The 20,328-nt window shown below is 40.3% G+C and overlaps 1 protein-coding gene across 2 annotated transcripts in view; it reads right to left on the bottom strand.

Annotated features, from left to right (window-relative positions):
• The window catches only part of dym (dymeclin), an 82,467-nt gene that overhangs the window by 51,501 nt on the left and 10,638 nt on the right, over nucleotides 1-20,328 (bottom strand). For both annotated transcript variants that reach the window (XM_080419563.1, XM_080419562.1), the window contains exons 4-8: nucleotides 19,322-19,415; nucleotides 14,240-14,376; nucleotides 9,690-9,762; nucleotides 4,692-4,817; nucleotides 1,336-1,478 (exon numbers count right to left, since the gene is read on the bottom strand). In XM_080419563.1, the coding sequence (XP_080275689.1) occupies nucleotides 1,336-1,478; nucleotides 4,692-4,817; nucleotides 9,690-9,762; nucleotides 14,240-14,376; nucleotides 19,322-19,415 (573 nt within the window). The remainder of the gene's footprint in view (nucleotides 1-1,335; nucleotides 1,479-4,691; nucleotides 4,818-9,689; nucleotides 9,763-14,239; nucleotides 14,377-19,321; nucleotides 19,416-20,328) is intronic.

The raw sequence follows: 20,328 nt of genomic DNA, 5'->3' as shown, positions 1-20,328 counted from the left end.
CATTCAACGCTTTTTTTTGGTGAATTTGTATTTTTCTAAGATGCTCCTTTTAACGCAGATTTTTTCTTATTTTTTTTTTATTTTTTTATTGGTTACTTTTTTTTTATAAATATTTCATATTTATTTTATTTTTTTTGCGTTCGCTTCCCGCGTTCGCGCGTCTTACTTGTTGTAATAATGTATATCTGCAAAGTGACTAGTAACTAAAGTTTTCAAATAATTGTAGTGGAGTAAAAGTACAATATTTGCCTCTGAGATGTAGTGGAGTAGAAGTTAAAGTAAAGAGATTGGAAATACTCCAGTAAAGTATAAAAGCACCTCAAAATTGTACTTAAGTACAGTACTCGATTAAATGTACTTGGCTACTTTACACCACTGCTGATAGGCATCAACCACCAACAACCAACAAAGAGCGTGTTTCTGTAGGAAACCCATGTGGGAGCATTCCCATTCTTTCACTCAAAAACAAACATGCACAGATATGCCCGCACATGCGCGCACACATTGCTTACGCACGCACACACCCACACCCACACACACACAGTAGTGTTCCCCCGGTATTCATGTCCATCTCGTATACCAGGACTGTCTCTCTTTCATCTCTCACAAATGCATCTTTCTTTTTTTTTGGTTCTGATAACACCTAAGTTATACTCTGTAGTACGGTGTCTGTGAGGCGTTTTGAGCTTGTAGATTGCCTATTTTCTGCTTTCTGCTTTGGCTAATCCAAAATAGCAGATCTACAAGCACTCAACGTGATGTCCCTAAAAGTATCATTTGTATTACTTCCTGTAAACGCAAACGTATCGCGTAGGGGACGGGGTGTGCAGATACACTAAACAAAAATAAATAAAATGTTTAACTTATTTTTTTCCTTTTTTTTAAAACACCAAAACGATACATATCGTCACGAAAACGTATCGTGATATATCGCGAGACGATGTATCGGCACACCCCTAGTACCGCGTGATGACATAGATAGACCCTAATGAATATAAATGAATCTTGATTTCATTCACCTGAACGATTTCCCATAGCTCACGTTTCCTCCAATCGCACCCGATTTCAATTACAGCGCAGCTGTGAGACCTCCTCTAGCCCATTGCTCGAGGAGATGGGAGCGTCTGATTGGTTGAAAAACACCACACCTCTGTTTCTGAGCCAAGCTTGGCAGAGACTTTTGCAATAAAGCAATTTCATGACGTCTTTAAGAACGAAGCAACGTCTGGGGTCACACACACACACACACACACACACACACACACACACACACACGTGCGACCTTCCTCAGGCGTCGACATGAAAAGCGTTTGAGAAACAGGGATGTATTCGTACTTGCCACTCCGGACGCCAGGCCGTAGAGCAGGCCGCCGCCCTCGGCCTGAGGTTCGAAGATGTGAGTGGCAGGGGGCGGGCACTTCTCCTGTCTGATGAAGTTGTACAGCAGCGTCTTCACCAGTCGACTGGTGAGAGACAGACTGAAAGACACATGCACACACACACACACACACACACACACACACACACACACAGAAAGGGGAGTTGGGACGACATAGAAAGTGTATCAGATATTTCATTAATCAAGTCTATTTCTGTAATTGCTTTATTATTAAAGGTAGGGTAAGTGTTCTAGGGGTTTTTGTTAAAAGGTTAAAGCACTATATTGTGATAGTAATCATTGCTATAGAGTGTTTGTTCAGTAACAGGAGTCTCCCTGTCTCTCCAGCTCTTTAATAAACAGAAAATACATTTTCTGGTAGGTGTCAAAATCTCAGCCAATCAGGAGAAAGTACCCATTTTTAAGCTTCATTTGTATAGTGTTCCAGTTCCAATTTTGCCTGCTCATTTCTTAGTGTCATCACTTCCAATTTCACTTGTTTAATCTATATCCTGATTGAGTTCTCTATCCTGATTGGATAAAATTGGAAATGAAACTGAAACTAAATGCATTTTCTGTTTTATAAAGAGCTGGAGAGACAAGGAGACTCCCTTTACTGAACAAACACTCTATAGCAATGAGTACTATCAGAATATAGAGCTATTTAACACTTATTATAACCAAAGAAAATCACTTACCCTACCTTTAAAACATTCCTGCATTGCATTACTGACGTTACCGTATTTTGATAAGGTATTTATTATTTTAACTATCATTTATTTAACCAGGGTAAAAGCCACGTTAAGATTTCAATCTCTTTTTTTCAAGTGGGCTCTGGCCCGAAAAGGTGGCATACAGTATACAGTAGTTACACATGAAATGAAACAAAAGCATGTTTTAAAATTCAGTTCTCACAATGGGAACAAGATAAGAGACATCATTTTGTATCACACAAGCAATTATTATTATTACCATTATTATTACTACTACTACTACAACTGCTACTACTACAACAGAAACAAAGAACTTTCCATTTTAAAAACAAATACAAAAAACTAATATCAGGATTACATGGACCTCACAGGAAAGATCTGGGCCTCCTGACTGCCAGATAAACAGCCATAGTTGGCTGGGCTCAGGTTTTTTTATCTCGATGTGTGAGAAAACATTTTTTTGGAACGAGGCAAGGTTTTTGTGGAAGAGCGACATTCCAACGAACTGAAAAGAGGGATAATAAATCGGGCTTTAAGGCTTTTATAGTCATAAGACCAGTGTCTGGAATCTCAGACCAGTGGACTCTCACGCGTAGAACAAAAGTGTCGACAATTCTTTTGTTTGAGAATCTGTTCTTTTTTTGGGGGTCGGCGGAGACTGCGGACACATAGATATTTCTCTTGCATTTATAGCGTCTGAATATGAGACTGCGTGTCAACGAGTATGTACATTTATGTGAGTGACGCTTAACCCTTTCAATCTGGGAACGCATCTCTGTCATTTTAATTTCTTTGGCTATTAAAAAAATCGTGAAAATGTGTGCAAATCTTTGAATGTATATTCTACAAATGTCTTCTAAATCCTAATCTACATCAGTGGTTCTCAAACGTTTTCATGTCAAGGACCCCCAAAATGATGAGGTATTTGGCCGCGGACCCCATCTCAAAATATTTTGTTCCAGGGACCCCCAGAAGCACAGATTTGAGCTATAGCAGATCTACAAGTTCCTTGTATATCTGTAATTTTTGAATAGCCAGAGAAATCTAAAATGACAGATGCGTTCCAGGATAGAATGGGTTAAAGATGCAATCAATAACTTAACAAAAAAACGGTTACTTTTCAGGACTATTTACCTTTACTTTTACTTACTTTTCAGGACTATTTACCTTTACTTTTACTTACTTTTCAGAACTGTTACTTTTCAAGCTCAAAACGCGTCGTTTCGAGCTTGAAGATCTGCTACTTTTGATACTTTTGTGTGACGCTGTAGTATGATCAACTAGGACGTTAATTTACGCAAAAAACTCAAAAAGTTACAATATGGAAATAAGAGGTTTTCTACTCGACAGCAACAATATAATATAACTAACATTGTGGTGTTTGTACTACTTGGTCTACCTGCTCTTATATTGAGCCATTTAATTCATGCGGTCGCATAGGACAACTACCGGTTGACAAGTGGTACTGCATGAAGCTCAAAATGCAATATATCCTCTGCCCAAACAGGCTTTCTGTCCTGGCCCCAGCGGTAGAAATGTTGGCGTTCATTTGGAGGACCCGTCCCGGGTTCAAATCCCCGGTAGGACATGAAAGTTACACATCACAGCCTTAAAAAGGTGCAGTAAGTGATGTCAAATAGCTCTATATTCAGATAACAATCATTGCTATACAGTGTTTGTTCAGTAACAGGGGTCTCGCCAGCTCTTCAGTAAATACAAGAAAATGCATTTTCATGGTCAGGATACCAATTTCATCGAATCAGGAGAGAGAGCTCACACAGACAGGATACAGGGCTAAACAAGTGCAATTGGAAGTGATGACACGAAGAAACGAGCTGGCAAAATTTGAATGTGGAACGCCATAAAATTGATGCTGATATATGGGTACTCTCTCCTGATGAAATTGGCCGCCAACCTGAAAATGTATTGTCTGTTTATCAAAGAGATGGTGAGACAGGGAGACACAGCTCGATAGCAACGATTACTATCAGAATATAGAGCTTTAACTTTTTCACGATAAACTTTTTGTTTTAACCCATCAAGACCTGGAACGCATCTGTGTAATTTTTTGATTTGAGCTAAAAAAGCATTATTTTACACTTTGGCTATTCAAAAATAGCAGATATACAAGCTCATAGCGCGGCACCGAGTGCCGCGCTACGAGCTTGTAGATCTGCTATTTTTGAAAGATCGAGAAAATGTGTGCAAATTAATATATTTTTATTCTTTTAAAGCGATTTTTTTACTCAAATCTTTGCTTCTGGGGGTCCCTGGAACAAAACATTTTGAGATGGGGTCCGCGGCCAAATACATATCATTTTGGGGGTCCTTGACATGAAAAAGTTTGAGAACCACTGATATAGAAACATATGTTTTTTCTAAAAACGTAGGATTACAAGACATTTTGTAGAATCGGAACCTCAGGCCTTAATGGGTTAAAATATGACTTACACTACCTTCGCTTTATACTCAGTTGCGTGCCGGCGGCGTGCGCAAAAAAATAGCCAATCTACGAAGCGTTGTGAACTTGTAGATCAGCTATTTCCTATCTAGATGAGCTATGTTCAGCTAAGTGAGCGAGTGAGTGTGTGAGGTCTCACCATCGTCCTTTCATGATGTGCTGGTAGATGGACCCGTCCCGGAGGATCTCTTTGTGGAAGAGCTGATAGGACAGCAACACCAGCAAGGTGGTGACGGCTTCAAACAGGATACTGTATGTGATGTCACTACACACGCACACGCACACACACACACACACAAATCGGTGAGCAAAGAAATACACACAGGCAGTGTTGATTTTGACAGCAAATTTTGATTTAGTTTTAGTCATAGTCTTTTGAATCAAATTCAATTTAGTTTTAGTCATATTTTAGTCATCTGAAATGTTTTTGTCTAGTTTTAGTCGACTAAATATCGTAAGATTATAGTCGACTAAATCTACAGTTGATTTAGTCGACTAAAATGTATTTTGGCGGTGGCTGATTTTACACTTGGTTGCATGCTGGAAATAGCCGATCTACAAGCTCACAACGCGTCGCAGCGCGACGCGTTGTGAGCTTGTAGATCTGCTGTTTTCAGAGCGCAACACCCGAGCGCAACCAAACATAAAATTACTTGTCTTTTACTTCTACTGGATCTCTTCTCCACTAGTCCCTCACTAACATTTTAGTCTAGTTTTTATTTGTTGACGAAATTTAAATCAATTTAGTCTTCGTTTTAGTCATCGTAGCTTAGTTTTTATTTCGTTTTTGTTTAGTTTTCGTCATTGAAAAAAGCTAGTCGACAAACATTTTTCGTCATAGTTTTAGTCGACGAAATCAACACTAGCAGTAAGGAATGTCTTGCCTAAAATATGGCCTAAAACATCCTTGAGAAAAGGCATTTCTATACTGAGAAACTATACACACCACATTCCATAGCCACTGTTTTATTCCATCCGTCGGCGCACAACGACAAATTGTAACTCAGGCATCAGCAAGAGCCTTTTTTTTTAAGTTTTCCGTCCCACATAACTGAGGTAGGCAAAAATCTCCCTTGCCTCACACCAAGATCTATAGCTAATTGGATTTATGGAGGAAATAAGCATAGATAAACTGTATTGGACCATGATATAATGAGATTATAGCCAACTGACCTAATTGTCAAGAGTAGCCGGCTCAACCACATGAATCATCTTCTTTAGCAAGATTCACGTTTTAATTTAGAAGTAGATTTTGTAAAGCGGGATTGGCCAGCATACAGCGTACAGATTATTTTGTAAAAAAGGGATTGGCCAGCATACAGCGTACAGATTAGGGATGCAACTATCCGTTATCTTATTATTAATTCTATCGATTACTTTTTTTGATTAATTGAATAACCGAGAAGCGCATTTTTTGGGGTAATAAAAAAAAGAAATATATATATATATATATATATATATATATATAGGGGGCGGCAGTGGCTCAGGGGTTGAGTGGCCGGGTAGAGTGAGGTTCCCAGTTCGATCCCGGGCTGGGGCGCTCCCCTAGAGTTAGTGTCGAAGTGTCCTTGAGCAAGACACTGAACCCCTAATTGCTCCCGATGAGCAGGTTGGTGCCTTGCATGGTTTCCTCCGCCATCGGTGTATGAATGTGTGTGTGAATGGGTTAATGGCACAATCAATGTAAAGCGCTTCGGATAGAAGCGCTATATAAAATGCACCATTTACCATTTATATATATATATATGTCAGGAATCAACCATTGTAATCGATTTCTTAATAAGCTACTAGAGTTTTTACAATATGGATTCCCCTGCTCTGCTGTATTGTTTTCTTTTTTATGTTGATATTTTTTGGGCCTTTATTGAGATACATACAGTACAGAGTGACAGGAAACAGGGAGAGAGAGAGACAGGGAGTGACACACAGCAAAAGGTCGCCGGGCTAGGGAATCGAACACTACAGCATGCCGTCGGCGCCCCGCCCCCTGCTGTACTCTGAAATGGATGTACTGTTAAAGGGGTAGTTCACCCCAAAAAATGACTTATTTTCTCCTATTGAACAATGACCGGGTCATCAAATTATTGGCTCAGGAATGCGACAAAAACAAAAATTCAAGGCTTCATGGGGTGTGTGACTGATGGAAAATAAGTTGCTTTTCTTTTGGGTGAGCTACTCCTTTAAATCGTTATTAAATAGCAGTGGAATAATCGACTCTGATTCAGGTACACTCTTGCACATCCCTATTATTAACCCATTCAATCCGGGAACGTGTCTCTGTCATTTAAAGGCTATTTTTAGGCTATTCAAAAATAGCAGATCTACAAGCTCGTAGCTTGTAGATCTGCTGTTTTTGAAAAATCATGAAAATTTGCACAAATCTTTGAATATATAAATATCTTCTAAATCTTTTTTTTTTTTTTTACTTATGTTGCTTTATCAGTGACTCTCAGACATTTTCATGTCAAGGACCCCCACAATGATATGTAGGCTATTTGGCCGCGGACCCCCCACCCCCAGAAGCAAAGATTTGAGTTACGACACCGATTATTTTCCCCGGTTCTAAACTGGGTTTATAAGAAGGGACAAAAAACAGAACCTAACAAAACAATGTCGTATCACGAGGCAATGATGATGATGAGAAAACAGTAAGATTTGTTTCTCGTCTCTCCTCCTCTGGGGGCTTTAAACCCAGAGCACGTAGAGAGGAAACCGCCTGACAGCTACAAAGTAACAGAGGGGAGGGGGGAGGGAGGGGGGGGTTGATGCTGGGAACAATGAAGAATGCTGGAATGCTCAAACGCACTTACACAAGAGCCAGGGATAAGATGTACCAAAAAAAAATGACAGGAGAGGGAGAGGGAGGGAGAGAGAGAGAGAGAGAGAGACGGGGAGAGAGAGACGGAGAGACAGACAGACAGACAGAGAGAGAGAAACAGACGGACAGACAGACCGGCTGACAGACGGACAGACAGACAGACAGACAGACAGACAGACAGACAGACAGACAGACAGACAGACAGACAGACAGACAGACAGACAGACAGACAGACAGACAGACAGACAGACAGTTACAGTAAAGGGAGAACAAAAGAGAACATGCAGAATGAAAGGAAGACACATTGACTTGAAGACAAATACACAGACAGACAGACAGACAGACAGACAGACAGACAGAGAGAGCACTGTCTGTCAATCACGTGTCCATGAACTTGGTTTGACCTTGACAAGGCAGCACAGCGGAGTGTGAAGAACAGTAGAGCGGTAGAGGAATGATTCTAACCTATATATACATAATCGTATATATACATACGGTATACACGCAGGTGTGTGTGTGTGTGTGAGACGGTTGTCATGGGAGAATGTCACCCTCATTCTCCCGTAAGTGTCCCCTTTCATTGTGACACGCCCCCTCTGGGGGCGAACATTCGAAGAAACAAAAAAGCCGATCTACACGCGCTGTGACCTTGTAGTTCGGCTATTTTTTTTGTAATCAATATTTCGTTTGAGGCCGTCTTTAATGTGATGTTACTCTTCTGCACCTACTGTTAAGGCCTGTCACAATTATTACATAATCGTCTGAAACGTAATTATTTGAGATAATCCCGATTATTTTTGCATAATCGTCATAATCGTTTTCCATTTTGAAAGATTTTCACACATTTTCAAATATAAAAAAAAAACAGAAATAGCAGCTCGTAAGCGTTGTAAGCTATTTCTAGATCAGCTGTTTATTTTCATGAATAAAAAGTTTTAATTATGTCAAACATTTTTGGGTATATTTCAGATATTCGTCATATCTGCCCCGTGCAATTTTTTATTACAAAGCCTAAAAGGCTTCATATGTTCCAATGTTCAATGGCCAAACGTCAATTTAAACGTGTCATCGTGAGAGCCTTACCTACTGTAATTGGATGCCCTGCATCTGTAACTTTTACCACTGTGCTGTCTTTGGCGCCTGAATTTCCCTGTCTTTCCATCTGTCTTTTTTTTTTGTTTTGCCAAAGACGTTTGGTGCAAAAAGGAGCAGACCACGTATAGAGCCCTGGGGGACCCCGATATATATAAATATATCATACGTGCTGTCGGGCAGAAACCTTGTATCTCCATGTTTGTTTTTTCGTAAATTAATACCCTAGGCCTAGTTCATCACACAAGAGTTGTGAAAATAGCCGATCTACAAGCGTCGCGACGCGTTTGTGAGCTTGTAGATCGGCTATTTTCACTATTTTAACACATTGACTCCCGTTGACGTCCATAGAAGTCATTTCAAATCCAACACTTGACTGCCATTGACATTGTCATTTGGGGTTTTCAGTGATTACGATAAGAGGGCATCTCTTCCGCAACCTGGGACTGATCCTGGGACTCCAGAAGTAGAATACGCCCGGAAATCCCGTGATCTAAACAGATTCCAGCCCGTCCGGTCTAACGTTATCAGATTTATAAAAATACGTGCATCTCCGATTTCTTTTCCCAGATTGCGTTTTTGGGCGAAAACAAGCCATATTCAACCGCCGATAACTACTAAAGAACGGAAGATCGCGGTTACAATTTTTCCCGGATGATAGAAGAGACCCTCGTCCCCGAGACATCTATTGTTTACATCTTCTTTGTGGGTCTCGGAAGATTAGTAAAAGAAAACGCTGGCGGTGGCAGATTAATTAATTCATTCATTCCTGGCAGTCAATGTCTTAAAATGTTTTAAAATGTATGATTTGACCCTTTAAGACCGGAAAAGCATCATTTGTGTCATTTTAAGATTTCTTTGGCTATTCAAAAATAGCGGCGCCGCACTATGAACTTGTAGATCTGCTATTTTTGAAAAAAAAATGAAAATTTGTGCACATTTTTTCAAAGCAAACATTTGTAAAATATTTAGTTCCAGGGACTTGAAGACTTGAATTACAAATGTCCGGCAAAAAAAAAATATATATATATATATTTGCAAACATTTTCGTGATTTAAAAGATAGCCGCGCTATAAGCTTGTATATCTGCTATTTTTTGAATAGCCAATTTTTGTTTTAAATGGCACACAGATGCGTTCCCGGTCTTAAAAAAGAGAGATACAAGGTTTCCACTCCCAACAGCGACTACCCAACTCTGAGGTAGCTGCTGAGGGCAGCACTACTTACAGCAGAGGCACCTCGACGATCAGGTGCACCAGGTTGGACATGAACTCTTCCAGGAGATCCTCGGTCACTGTGTCTGCAGATGAGGGGCGGGTGGGATGGGGGGGGGGGGGTGGAGGGGTTGGTGGGGGCAATTAAAGAGAGAAAAGAACATTCTGTTCTTATTATTCTGTCATTTCTAACACCAACACCGACGCCAACAGCTCCCTGTGGTTGGCCATGAGCAGACTCTCTCACTCTCTCTCTCTGTACTCCTTCCATCTCTCTCTCTCTCTCTCTCGCTCTCCTAGCCTCCTTCCCAGCCATCCATCCCTCCTTCACATGGAGGAACAGAGGAAGGGAACAGCCAGCTGGAAGCGTTCCTTCTTTCCTCCACTACACTTCCCTCCTTCGTCCCGTTCCAGGGCCTCAAGGATTTTCAGTCCAATGCCATTTTCCCTCCATTATGTCCGGTCGTGACCTTAAAACCACGGCAGGCCCCCGTTGGCTTACACTTTGTCTCAGCGACGGAATGGCAAAAAAAAACAAAACACAGCAGATCTATAAGCTCATTGTGAGTGACACGTCGTCGTGAGCTTGTAGATCAGCTATTTTCGGAAATGGCTATTGGTTTTTTTTGTTGCTATTTTCAGAAATTGCTATTTAAAAAGATAAATCTAGTCAAATATTTTCAAGTTTTTATGAATACCCTGAATAGGGACACCAGGTTTAAAAAGGACCATACCAGTCAGATTCTGACTTCTCGTCACATGGTCAAATCCCCAGTGTTAAACTGGCCGTCATATTCACGCCTAACCTATTAAGGCCTGAGGCCGATTCTTACTAACGTCTTCTAAATCCTAACAGTTTTCTGAAAAACGTATGTTTCTATATCAGTGGTTCTCAAACTTTTTCATGTCACGGACCCCCAAAATGATATGTATTTGGCCGCCGACCCCCATCTCAAAATATGTTGTTCCAGGGACCCCCCAGAGGCAAAGATTTGAGTAAAAAAATGTTCTCTTTAAAATAATATAAATATACTAATTTGCACACATTTTCTCGATTTTTCGAAAATAGCAGATCTACAAGCTCGTAGCGCGGCACTCTGTGCCTCGCTATGAGCTTGTATATCTGCTATTTTAAGTGTAAAATAATGCTTTTTAGCTCAAATAAAAAAATGACACAGATGCGTTTCCAGGTCTTAATGGGCAAATCAACTTCACCGAGATCACTGCGCTCGTTTAGTGTTTCGTCTCAGGTACGGTATCTGAGAGACGACATATCTCTGAGGCGCTATTTTAAACAATTCAAACCGGGAACGCATCTGTGTAACCCACTTTGTCCACATTTTATACTTTGGCTATTCAAAAATAGCAGATCTACAAGTTGCTTGTAGATCTGCTATTTTTGAAAAAATCGTGAAACTTTGTGCAAATCTTTGAATATATTTTTTAAAGCGAACATTTCAAACTCAAATCTTTGCTTCTGGGGGGTCCCTGGAACAAAATATTTTGAGATGTGGGTCCGCGGCCAAACAATTTTGGGGGTCCTTGACATGAAAAAGTTTGTGAATCACTGATATAGAAACATACGGGTTTTTTTTTACGGTTAGAGTTTAGAAGACATTTGTAGAATATATATTCAAAGATTTGCACACCTTGTTCGCGATTTTTCAAAAATAGCAGATCTGCAAGCTCGTAGCGCGGCACCGAGCTATGAGCTTGTATATCTGCTATTTTTGAATAGTCAAATAAATCTAAAATGACAGAGATTGAAAGGGTATAGTTCACTGATACTAAAAGTATTCAAGTTAACCCTCTTTATCGGACTGGTTATACAGAAAAGCGTTATATATATATATATATATATATATATCGTCTCTGTCGGGGTGGAAACCTCATATGTCCAAAACTATTACTTTTTAAGGATTCAAAAGCAGCAAAAGTAGCAGATCTACAAGCTTGTAGATCAGCTACATTTGATGCTTTTGTGTGACGTTGCAGTTTTATCAAGTAGGGCGATAATTTACGAAAAGAAGACGGAGATAAGAGGTTTCTGCAACGATACATGTCTGGCTCCATGAGGACAACAATTCCTCCAATGTGTTCCACCGGAGGCGCCCATTTTAAACAGGGATGGTCCTCTCATAATGGATGTTGTCAGTTAATGTGTAATTAGGGCTGAGGCCTAATTTAATCCACTAATCGGAAGTATTTATTCAAGCCACCCCACAATGCAGGAAGTCAGTGGTTTGACTTGTGTTATGTTACTTGCCAATAGCCTCCATTCAGAATAAGAAGAAAAAAAAGCTCATTGAACGCCGAACAGCACTCACGCCATTTTCTCTAAATACAGCCTCCCTCTATTCAGCGCAACCTTTTTGTGACCCAACTTGTTGGCAAAGGGTGGGACAGAAAAGAAGTGCATGTACTTGAATACTGTACTTAATTCCTTTTGTTTGGCGTCTGTACTTTTACTTGAGTATTTTGTGGTGGGGTTTTCTGTTTGTGGTGGCGTCTGACTTTCACTCCACTACATTTGAACCCATTAAGACCTGGGACGCATCTGTGTCACTTTTTGCTTTGAGCTAAAAAGCGTTATTTTGCACTTTGGCTATTTAAAAATAGCAGATCTACAAGCTCGTAGCGCGGCACCGAGTGCCGCGCTACGAGCTTGTAGATCTGCTATTTTTTGAAAAATCTTGAAAATGTGTGCAAATCTTTGAATACATATTCTTTTAAAGCGAACATTTGTAACTCAAATCTTTGCTTCTGGGGGTCTCTGGAACAACATATGTTTGTGATGGGTGTTGGCGGCCAAATACATATAATTTTGGGGGTCCTTGACATGAAAAAGTTTGAGAACCACTGATATAGAAACATACGTTTTTTCAGAATACTGTTGGGATTTAGAAGACATTTGTAGAATCGGCTTCAGATCTTAACTCTTACCCTGCCAGAGTTTTTTCAGAACAGTCTGTAGCCTCTGCCAGGGTTTTGACCGATTTTGGTACCTTTTCGCATAGCCACAAAATATTTTTCTCAAGTATGATTGATCCCCAGAAAATTTCTAATCACAGATGAGATTCAGGTGTGGTTTCACAAATGTCAACGAGGTCAATTTGACCTTGTTGTCATGTGTTGTTTGATGTTTGAAAATAGCTCAAAACCAGTGGTTTCAAACCAAAAAACATTGTGAATTGTTTGTCCGTTTCAATTTTAACATTGAAGTGGATGGAGCAGCAAATCTTTGGAAATTGTTATCTCCTTATTCGTTTGGAATATCGAAAAGGTGTCAATACTAAATAATTAGAGAATCTTTTTAGAATTTATTTTTTATTTTTTTTCAGGACGTTTTTATACGTCTTTGGCAGGCAACAGCTAATTTCTCAAAGACGTTTATAAACGTCTTTGGCAGTTATAGAGTTAATGGGTTAAAGACAAACTTTTGACCACCGGGACCCAGCTTACAGAAATACATTATGAACCACTTATGCTCCATTTAAAAACATAGTGGCTTAGGTTTTCACCCCCTTTTCTCCCCAATTTAGTCGTTATGCCAATGTATTCCTCCCCACACACATCTCTGTGTCGTCACTGCTGTCGTCTCCTACTGACTCACCTGCCAGTGAGGATCCCCCACCGAGAGGACGTAGGGCCTTCGCCCTACTCCTCCCGCCCAACACTCCCTGCTGACAGGTAAGCCCGTAGGATTACGAGTGATGGCAATTATCACCCTCGCCGCCAGGCTTCCCCTCCCCCGAACACGGGCCAACTGTGTTCGCGTGTAGACGCTCGACAAAGCCGGATGCACCGCGGTGGATTTGAACCCACAGCCTCCGCGGTGGTGGGCAGGGACTTTACTACTGCGCCACCCGAGTCGCGTGCTATACTAACTCGAGTACAAATTTGACTGAGCAACTTTCACTTGTAGGGGAGTACCATTTGACCTAGCTCCGTTTGGAACCTCACTCTCCGCTCTTAGCTCAGAAATGAGGTTCGGCTGCGCTGGGCTCTGGCGGAGGTCGCGGCCAGCGAAAGGTCCCGATTATTACCCTTTTTCCGCACATTGTATCCAAAAAGTTACGATAGTCCACAGACTACACAATGCAAACAGATGGTTGCAGTTTTTCCCAGAAATTTTTAATGTAAGCGACGGGTTGAACCAACCATTTAAATCGCTTATTTAGTCAGCATGTGCCATGTTTTCTCATTGCAGGAAGTTGCAGTCGCATCTGCAGCAGTACTGACACCCGCGGTCGGGTGTTGAATGACACTGGTCACTACATTTGACCAGGAATATCTGCACTTAATTCTGTCCTACAAAGCCAAAGTGCAGTAACTACAGGGAAAGAAATTCCTGAAAAATGGGTTTAAAAGTGATTCAACTGGTCAGCCAAATGAGATATCGGCATATAAGTGATAACACACTAATTGTAAACCTGTTTAAAAAGATGCTATGTACCAAATTTCACGCTTGTATCACCATTTGAACGATTCTCCCAAAAACATTGCAGTTATCTGGCTCCTGATAAAATATAACACCCAACCTCACTGTGGGCTGGAGCTCACCTCCGCAGGAGCCTGGCGCCCTCTCCTGGTAAGAGAAGTGCAGGTGCAGCTCCTCCTCGTTCATCTCCCTAATGAAGACCTTGAGCAGGCAGCGGATCATGAACAGTGCATTGTGGGCCTGCCAGATGAACAGCTGACTGTAATAAAACACAGACAAAACACACATCTCATTTAAACATAAATCACGTCCAACTGAAAAACTAATTTGCGTTGATTAAGGGTTCTACAAAAGGGGCCGTTCTACGGATAAGTGAGTTGTTGTTGGTTTTATTAAATTTTTTATCCTTAAACCACTCCGGGGGGAGATTTTCTTGTGTGCTATATTTGTTTTCGTTTTCTTCCCCCCCGCTAAAACCTTCCTCTCGTCCACGTTGGAGCTGCTCAGAGTGAACACAAGCTACCAGTTAACCTATTCAATCCGGGAATGCTTCTGTCATTTTAGAATTCTTTGGCTAATCAAAAAAATCGTGATTTGTTTGGGGAAATATTTGAATATATATTTTTTTTTTATAAAACGAACATTTGTAACTCAAATCTTTGCTTCTGGGGGTCCCTGGAACAAATACGTATGCGCCAAATACATCTAGAAAATACGTATGCGCCAAATACATCTAGAAATGTTTTCTAAATCCTAACAGTATGTTGCTATATCAGCGGTGCTCCAACTTTTGTCATGTCAAGGACCCACCAAAATGATATGTATTTGGCCGCGGGCCCCCCATCTCAAAATATGTTGTTCCAGGGACCCCCCAGAAGCACAGATTTGAGTTAAAAATGTTCGCTTAAAAATATATTCAAGATTTGCACACATTTTCCACGATTTTTCAAAAATAGCAGATCTACAAGCTCTATTATCTTGTATATCTGCTATTTTTGAACAGCCAAAGAAATCTTAAAATGACACAGACGCGTTCCCGCGTTTAACGGGTTAAGCTACTGAACACCACTACTGCAGCAACGTGAGGTCAACAGTGTCGTCGCTAGGGGGAACACTATCTCCTGTTACACTCCAGTCACAAGTTTTAGAATTACAATTATAATGTACAACGGCTCCTCATGCCATATATGCATCCCAGTCTCACACGGCTAGGAGGATGCTAATGCTTAAAAGTTGGTTTAAAAAAGGTAGGGTACGTGATCATTTTTGGTTGAAACATAAGGTGTTTTCGTTAAAAGGTTAAAGCACTATATTCTGATAGTTTTCATTCGCTGTGCGTTTGTTCGGTAACAGAGGTCTCCCCGTCTCTCCATCTCTTTAATAAACAGAAAATACCTTTTCAGTTGGGTTGCCAATTTCGGCCAATCAGGAGAGAGTACCCATGTATCAGTTAGTATTCCTGTTCGACATTTTTTCTACACATTTTCTTTGGGTCATTACTTCCAATATCACTTGTTTATCCTGTAGGAGTTCTCTCTCCTGATTTGTTAAAATTGGTATCCCGACCTGAAAATGCATTTTCCGTTTAATAGACCAATTATTTTTAGTTTAGTTTACCAACATTGAGACTAAACACACAGGTGATTGTTTCATGCAATCAATTCCCAACATAGGGTGCGTTCGGAATTACAGCAATGAGCGCACTGGCCAATACAAACTAATAGGCGAGTGCGCTCCGGTGCGCAATTTCCGAACGCACCCTCAGTGCCAGACCTGCGCGCGCAATACTGGTTCTTATCGCTTGCAACCAGGGTGACGTCGTCTGTTAAGGGGTCTATAAAGAGCTGGAGAGACAGGGAGACTCCTGTTACTGAACAAACACTCTATAGCAAGGTTCTCGTCCTGAAAGGTATAGTTAAAAATAGGGGTTCCCTCCCAAAATGGGTTAAAGTCCCCAGTATTAATCGATAGCACAGAAGACACTAAACCAAAGCTCATGGCTGCATCCATAAAGGGATGGAGAGAGAAAAACAAGGGAAGAGAGGAAGAGAAGAGGGGGAAATGAAGTCCCTGGTATTAATCCATAGCCCAGCAGACATTGCACCGACACACAGCTCACTGGCATGCATCACAGCTCACATCCATAGAGGGATGGAGAGGGAAAAAAACAAGGGAAGAGAGGAAGAGAAGAGGGGGAAATTAAAAGAGGAGGAGGCTGAGTGAAGGGAGTTCACTGAACCACAATACCTCAACCACCACCACCATCAATACAGCCATTAAACACACGCCAATTATGCTGTCCTGTGTGTGTGTGTGTGTGTGTGTGTGTGTGTGTGTGTGTGTGTGTGTGTGTGTGTGTGTGTGTGTGTGTGTGTGTGTGTGTGTGTGTGTGTGTGTGTGTGTGTGTGTGTGTGTGTGTGTAGTAGTACGTGTGTGTGTGTGTGTGTGTGTGTGTGTGTGTGTGTGTGTGTGTGTGTCAGTGGTGGAAAAAGTACTCAAATGTTTTACTTAAGTAAAAGTAGCAAAACCACAATAGAAATATATACTCTGTTACAAGTAAAAGGCCTGTGTTCAAAATGTTACTTGAGTAAAAGTACAAAAGCACTGGCTTCTAAATGTACTTAAAGGTAGGGTAAGTGATATTTTTTGGTTAAAACAAAAAGTATTTTGTTAAAAGGTTAAAGCACTATATTCTGATAGTAATCATTGCTATAGAGTGTTTGTTCAGTAACAGGAGTCTCCCCGTCTCTCCAGCTCTTTAATAAACAGAAAATTTTCCGGTAGGTGTCAAAATCTCAGCCAATTAGGAGAAAGTACCAATTTTTAAGCTTCATTTTTATAGTGTTCCAGTTCCAATTTTGCCTGCTCATTTCTTAGTGTCATCACTTCCAATTTCACTTGTTTAATCTATATGCTGATTGAGTTCTCTATCCTGATTGGATAAAATTGGAAATGAAACTGAAACGAAAATGCGAGACAAGGAGACTCATTTTACTGAACAAACACTCTATAGCAATGAGTACTATCAGAATATAGAGCTATTTAACACTTATTAGAACCAAAGAAAATCACTTACCCTACCTTTAAAGTACTAAAATGTTTGAAAATAGCAGATCTACAAGCTTGTAGATCTGCTATTTTCAAATAGCCTAGGTATAAAATAGGGCTAAAGTGGTTAATGTATGTTTTTTAATATAATAATTATCTGCAAAGTAACTAAAGTTTTCAAATAATTGTAGTGGAGTAAAAGTACAATATTTGCCTCTGAGATGTAGTGGAGTAGAAGCAAAAGCATTGAATATTGGAAAAACTCCAGTAAAATAACAAAAAATACCTCAAAAGTGTACTTACGTACAATACTTGAGTAAATATACTTAGCTACTTCCCACCACTGGTGTGTGTGTGTGTGTGTGCGTGTGCGTGTGTGTGTGTGTGGAACAGTTAGCAAGGTACTGCTCAGTATCAGCAATTACTGTATAGGAAGCCGCTCAAATTGGAGGAGGCGTTGTTTCCGTTATCCATGATTGATGTCTGCTGTGTCTGACAAGAATGTCAGCTGTATTGTATGTAACAATGTTCTGCCATCTAGGCACTTTGTAACCGGCTGTTTTCCTATTGTCTGACTGCACTGGCAGTGTTTATGTCCTTTGTACATGGCATTCTTGCACTTCTGTTTATGTGGACATACATCAATATTTCAAGTGTGTGTGTGTGTGTGTGTGTGTGTGTGTGTGTGTGTGTGTGTGTGTGTGTGTGTGTGTGTGTGTGTGTGTGTGTGTGTGAGAGAGAGTTTGTGTTTTGTCAATAGCACAAAGCCATTCTATGGAATAGGACAAAAGCAGATGGTGGGGAGCCATTGAGCTCATAGAGCCGGCCTGTTTGCTCAGGGGATAAATTCAATCTTGACCACAAGGTAAAAACTTGTGTCAGATCCTGTGTCTACTGTAGGTGAGACATGAACTTTGACGCAATCTAAATGTCTCAATAGAAGAGCAGGGAGACTAAATACAACCACCCAAATTGTATAAGTTATATTGTTATATTATTAACATACTCTACCATACAGATGGGACAAAATTATTGTATTAATTGATAACTAAAACATACTTGCACTCGTTCAATTAAAGCGGTTTAATTGAACGAGTGCAAGTATGTTTTAGTTATCAACTAAGTTTAGTTTAGTTTTTATTTAGATATAGTCGTAATTTTAGTCTTAATGGTATTATGAAGAAATTCTTTATTTAAAAAAGCTGAAAAGGGTAGGTTAAAGAATGTATTACATCAGATATGATGGTGGAAAAAGCTAAAACAAAGATGAATTATTTTACATGCAATCATTTGTTTTCTTCTTTTTTTTACTATTTTAGTTTCATTTAACAAAATTAGTCAACTGTAATAGCCCTGGCAAAGGGGTAGCTCCAACTCCAACATCCAACACTTTGGATCAAGAAAAGTGGAGAGTACCCACCCAAAATAGTGTGAGTCATGGGTTGGTGCAGCGTTGCCATGTCTGCTTATTATAAGCGACTTTGGGCTTGTTATTCTGTAAAGTTGCTTGGAAATTATTGGTAGTTAGTTGCATATTGTGGGTTTTTGGGCTTGTTTGTAAAATGTAGTTGCTTAGAGGCTTGTTTCCTCATATTGTATTTTATACCAGTGGTTCTCTCAAACACTTTCATGTCAAGGACCCCCAAATTAACCCCCTCCCCCTGTACAAGATGCAAATCGCGACGCGTCGTGAGCTTGTAGATCGGTTCTTTTCAAATAGCCGATGCATACAATAGGTTTAAAGTGCTCATGTGGCACTTAAACCTATTATAAATCGCTTCTTTTGGCCTTGTTTTTCAGAGACCCGGTTGCTTATTTTTCTTGCCAAAATCTGGCAACGCTGGTCGGGGTGGATGTGAGGAGTTGTGGTTTGGCAGGCATGAGCAGGGAAATAATGTCACACACACTGCGGATGATTATACCTCCACAGGCTTCCCATGGGAAATTACAACAACTTCGCTGTTTGTCTCATTTGAGAAAAATAAATAAATTAGGACTTCCCACACGCCAAACACTGGATCAAACAATCATAGGCGCAACATATACACACCCCGACTCGCAAACAATCAGGGACAAGACGATTTTTTTTGTCAGGATCTGTCATTAACTGGAACCGTTTCGTTTATGAGATCTTTGGAGGTTCTCATCGTACTCACTCTTGGCATTCTGTGGAGATCTTCAACTCTTTGGTTCTTCCCAAAAACACTCTCACCAAAGCGCCAAAGTTCCCAGTTCTGGGATTGTTCTCAACTAGAAAACAAAAGCAAAAAAAGCAGGATAGAAATAATCAACAGTTTTGCAACATTACGGACAGCAGAAATCGGAGATATGTAACAGAGATATGTAACAGAGATATGTAACAGAGATATGTAACAGAGATATGTAACGTAATGTGACGCATTGTGAGCTTGTAGATTGGCTATTTTCGGCAAAGGTATTTATTGTAGAGCGAAAAACAGGAGGGCGCCTAGTATAAAGCCCTGAGGGACTCCGCTCAACTAAGAATATAGGGTTCATGTGGTCAAATATCATGGTAACATGAGGAAGAGATACCCCACAAAGAGTGTTTGTAGGGTATCTGCATGCTTTAGCGCTGCCAGTCTATGTACACTTAAATGTGTACCAGAAACCCTACGTAGGTTTAGATTAGATGTCCTTTATTATGCAAAAGGGGAAAAAAATATTCTCAGCTCAATACATACATTAAAGACAGGACAACAAATAAATATTACACTACAGTTAAAAAAACACCCAGCAACAGACAATAAAAACAAGATGTACTACAATTCTACAGCAATGAAAGAGATTTTAATTTAAAAGTAAAGCAATGTGAAACCCGTGTGTTTTGTGTACTGTACATACTTTCGTTCATGTGTGCATGTGTGTGTATCCACACTAGGCCTGATCTCGATTATTCGAATAGTCGACTAATCAGTTGAGGGGAGTCTGAGTCGACTGCCAATCTCTTAGTCGAATTATGATTTAAAAAAAAATCTACTGAGAGATTGGCCTAATTTGTTATATCAATCAACTAATAGTTTGCCAAAAATAGGATATACATCATGATTTATTGGGAGAAACCAAGCAAGTATATGTTAAATCAGCACCCCTACAGCCCAAATGGAATGTTCCTCTATTGCATACGACTGAGAGATTGGCAGTC

The sequence above is a fragment of the Gymnoscopelus braueri genome (assembly GCF_963280865.1).
Source record: "Gymnoscopelus braueri genome assembly, chromosome: 22".
In the NCBI taxonomy this organism is placed as follows: domain Eukaryota; kingdom Metazoa; phylum Chordata; class Actinopteri; order Myctophiformes; family Myctophidae; genus Gymnoscopelus; species Gymnoscopelus braueri.
Note: the sequence above shows the minus strand (reverse complement) of the source record. Positions and strands in the feature narration are given on the sequence as shown.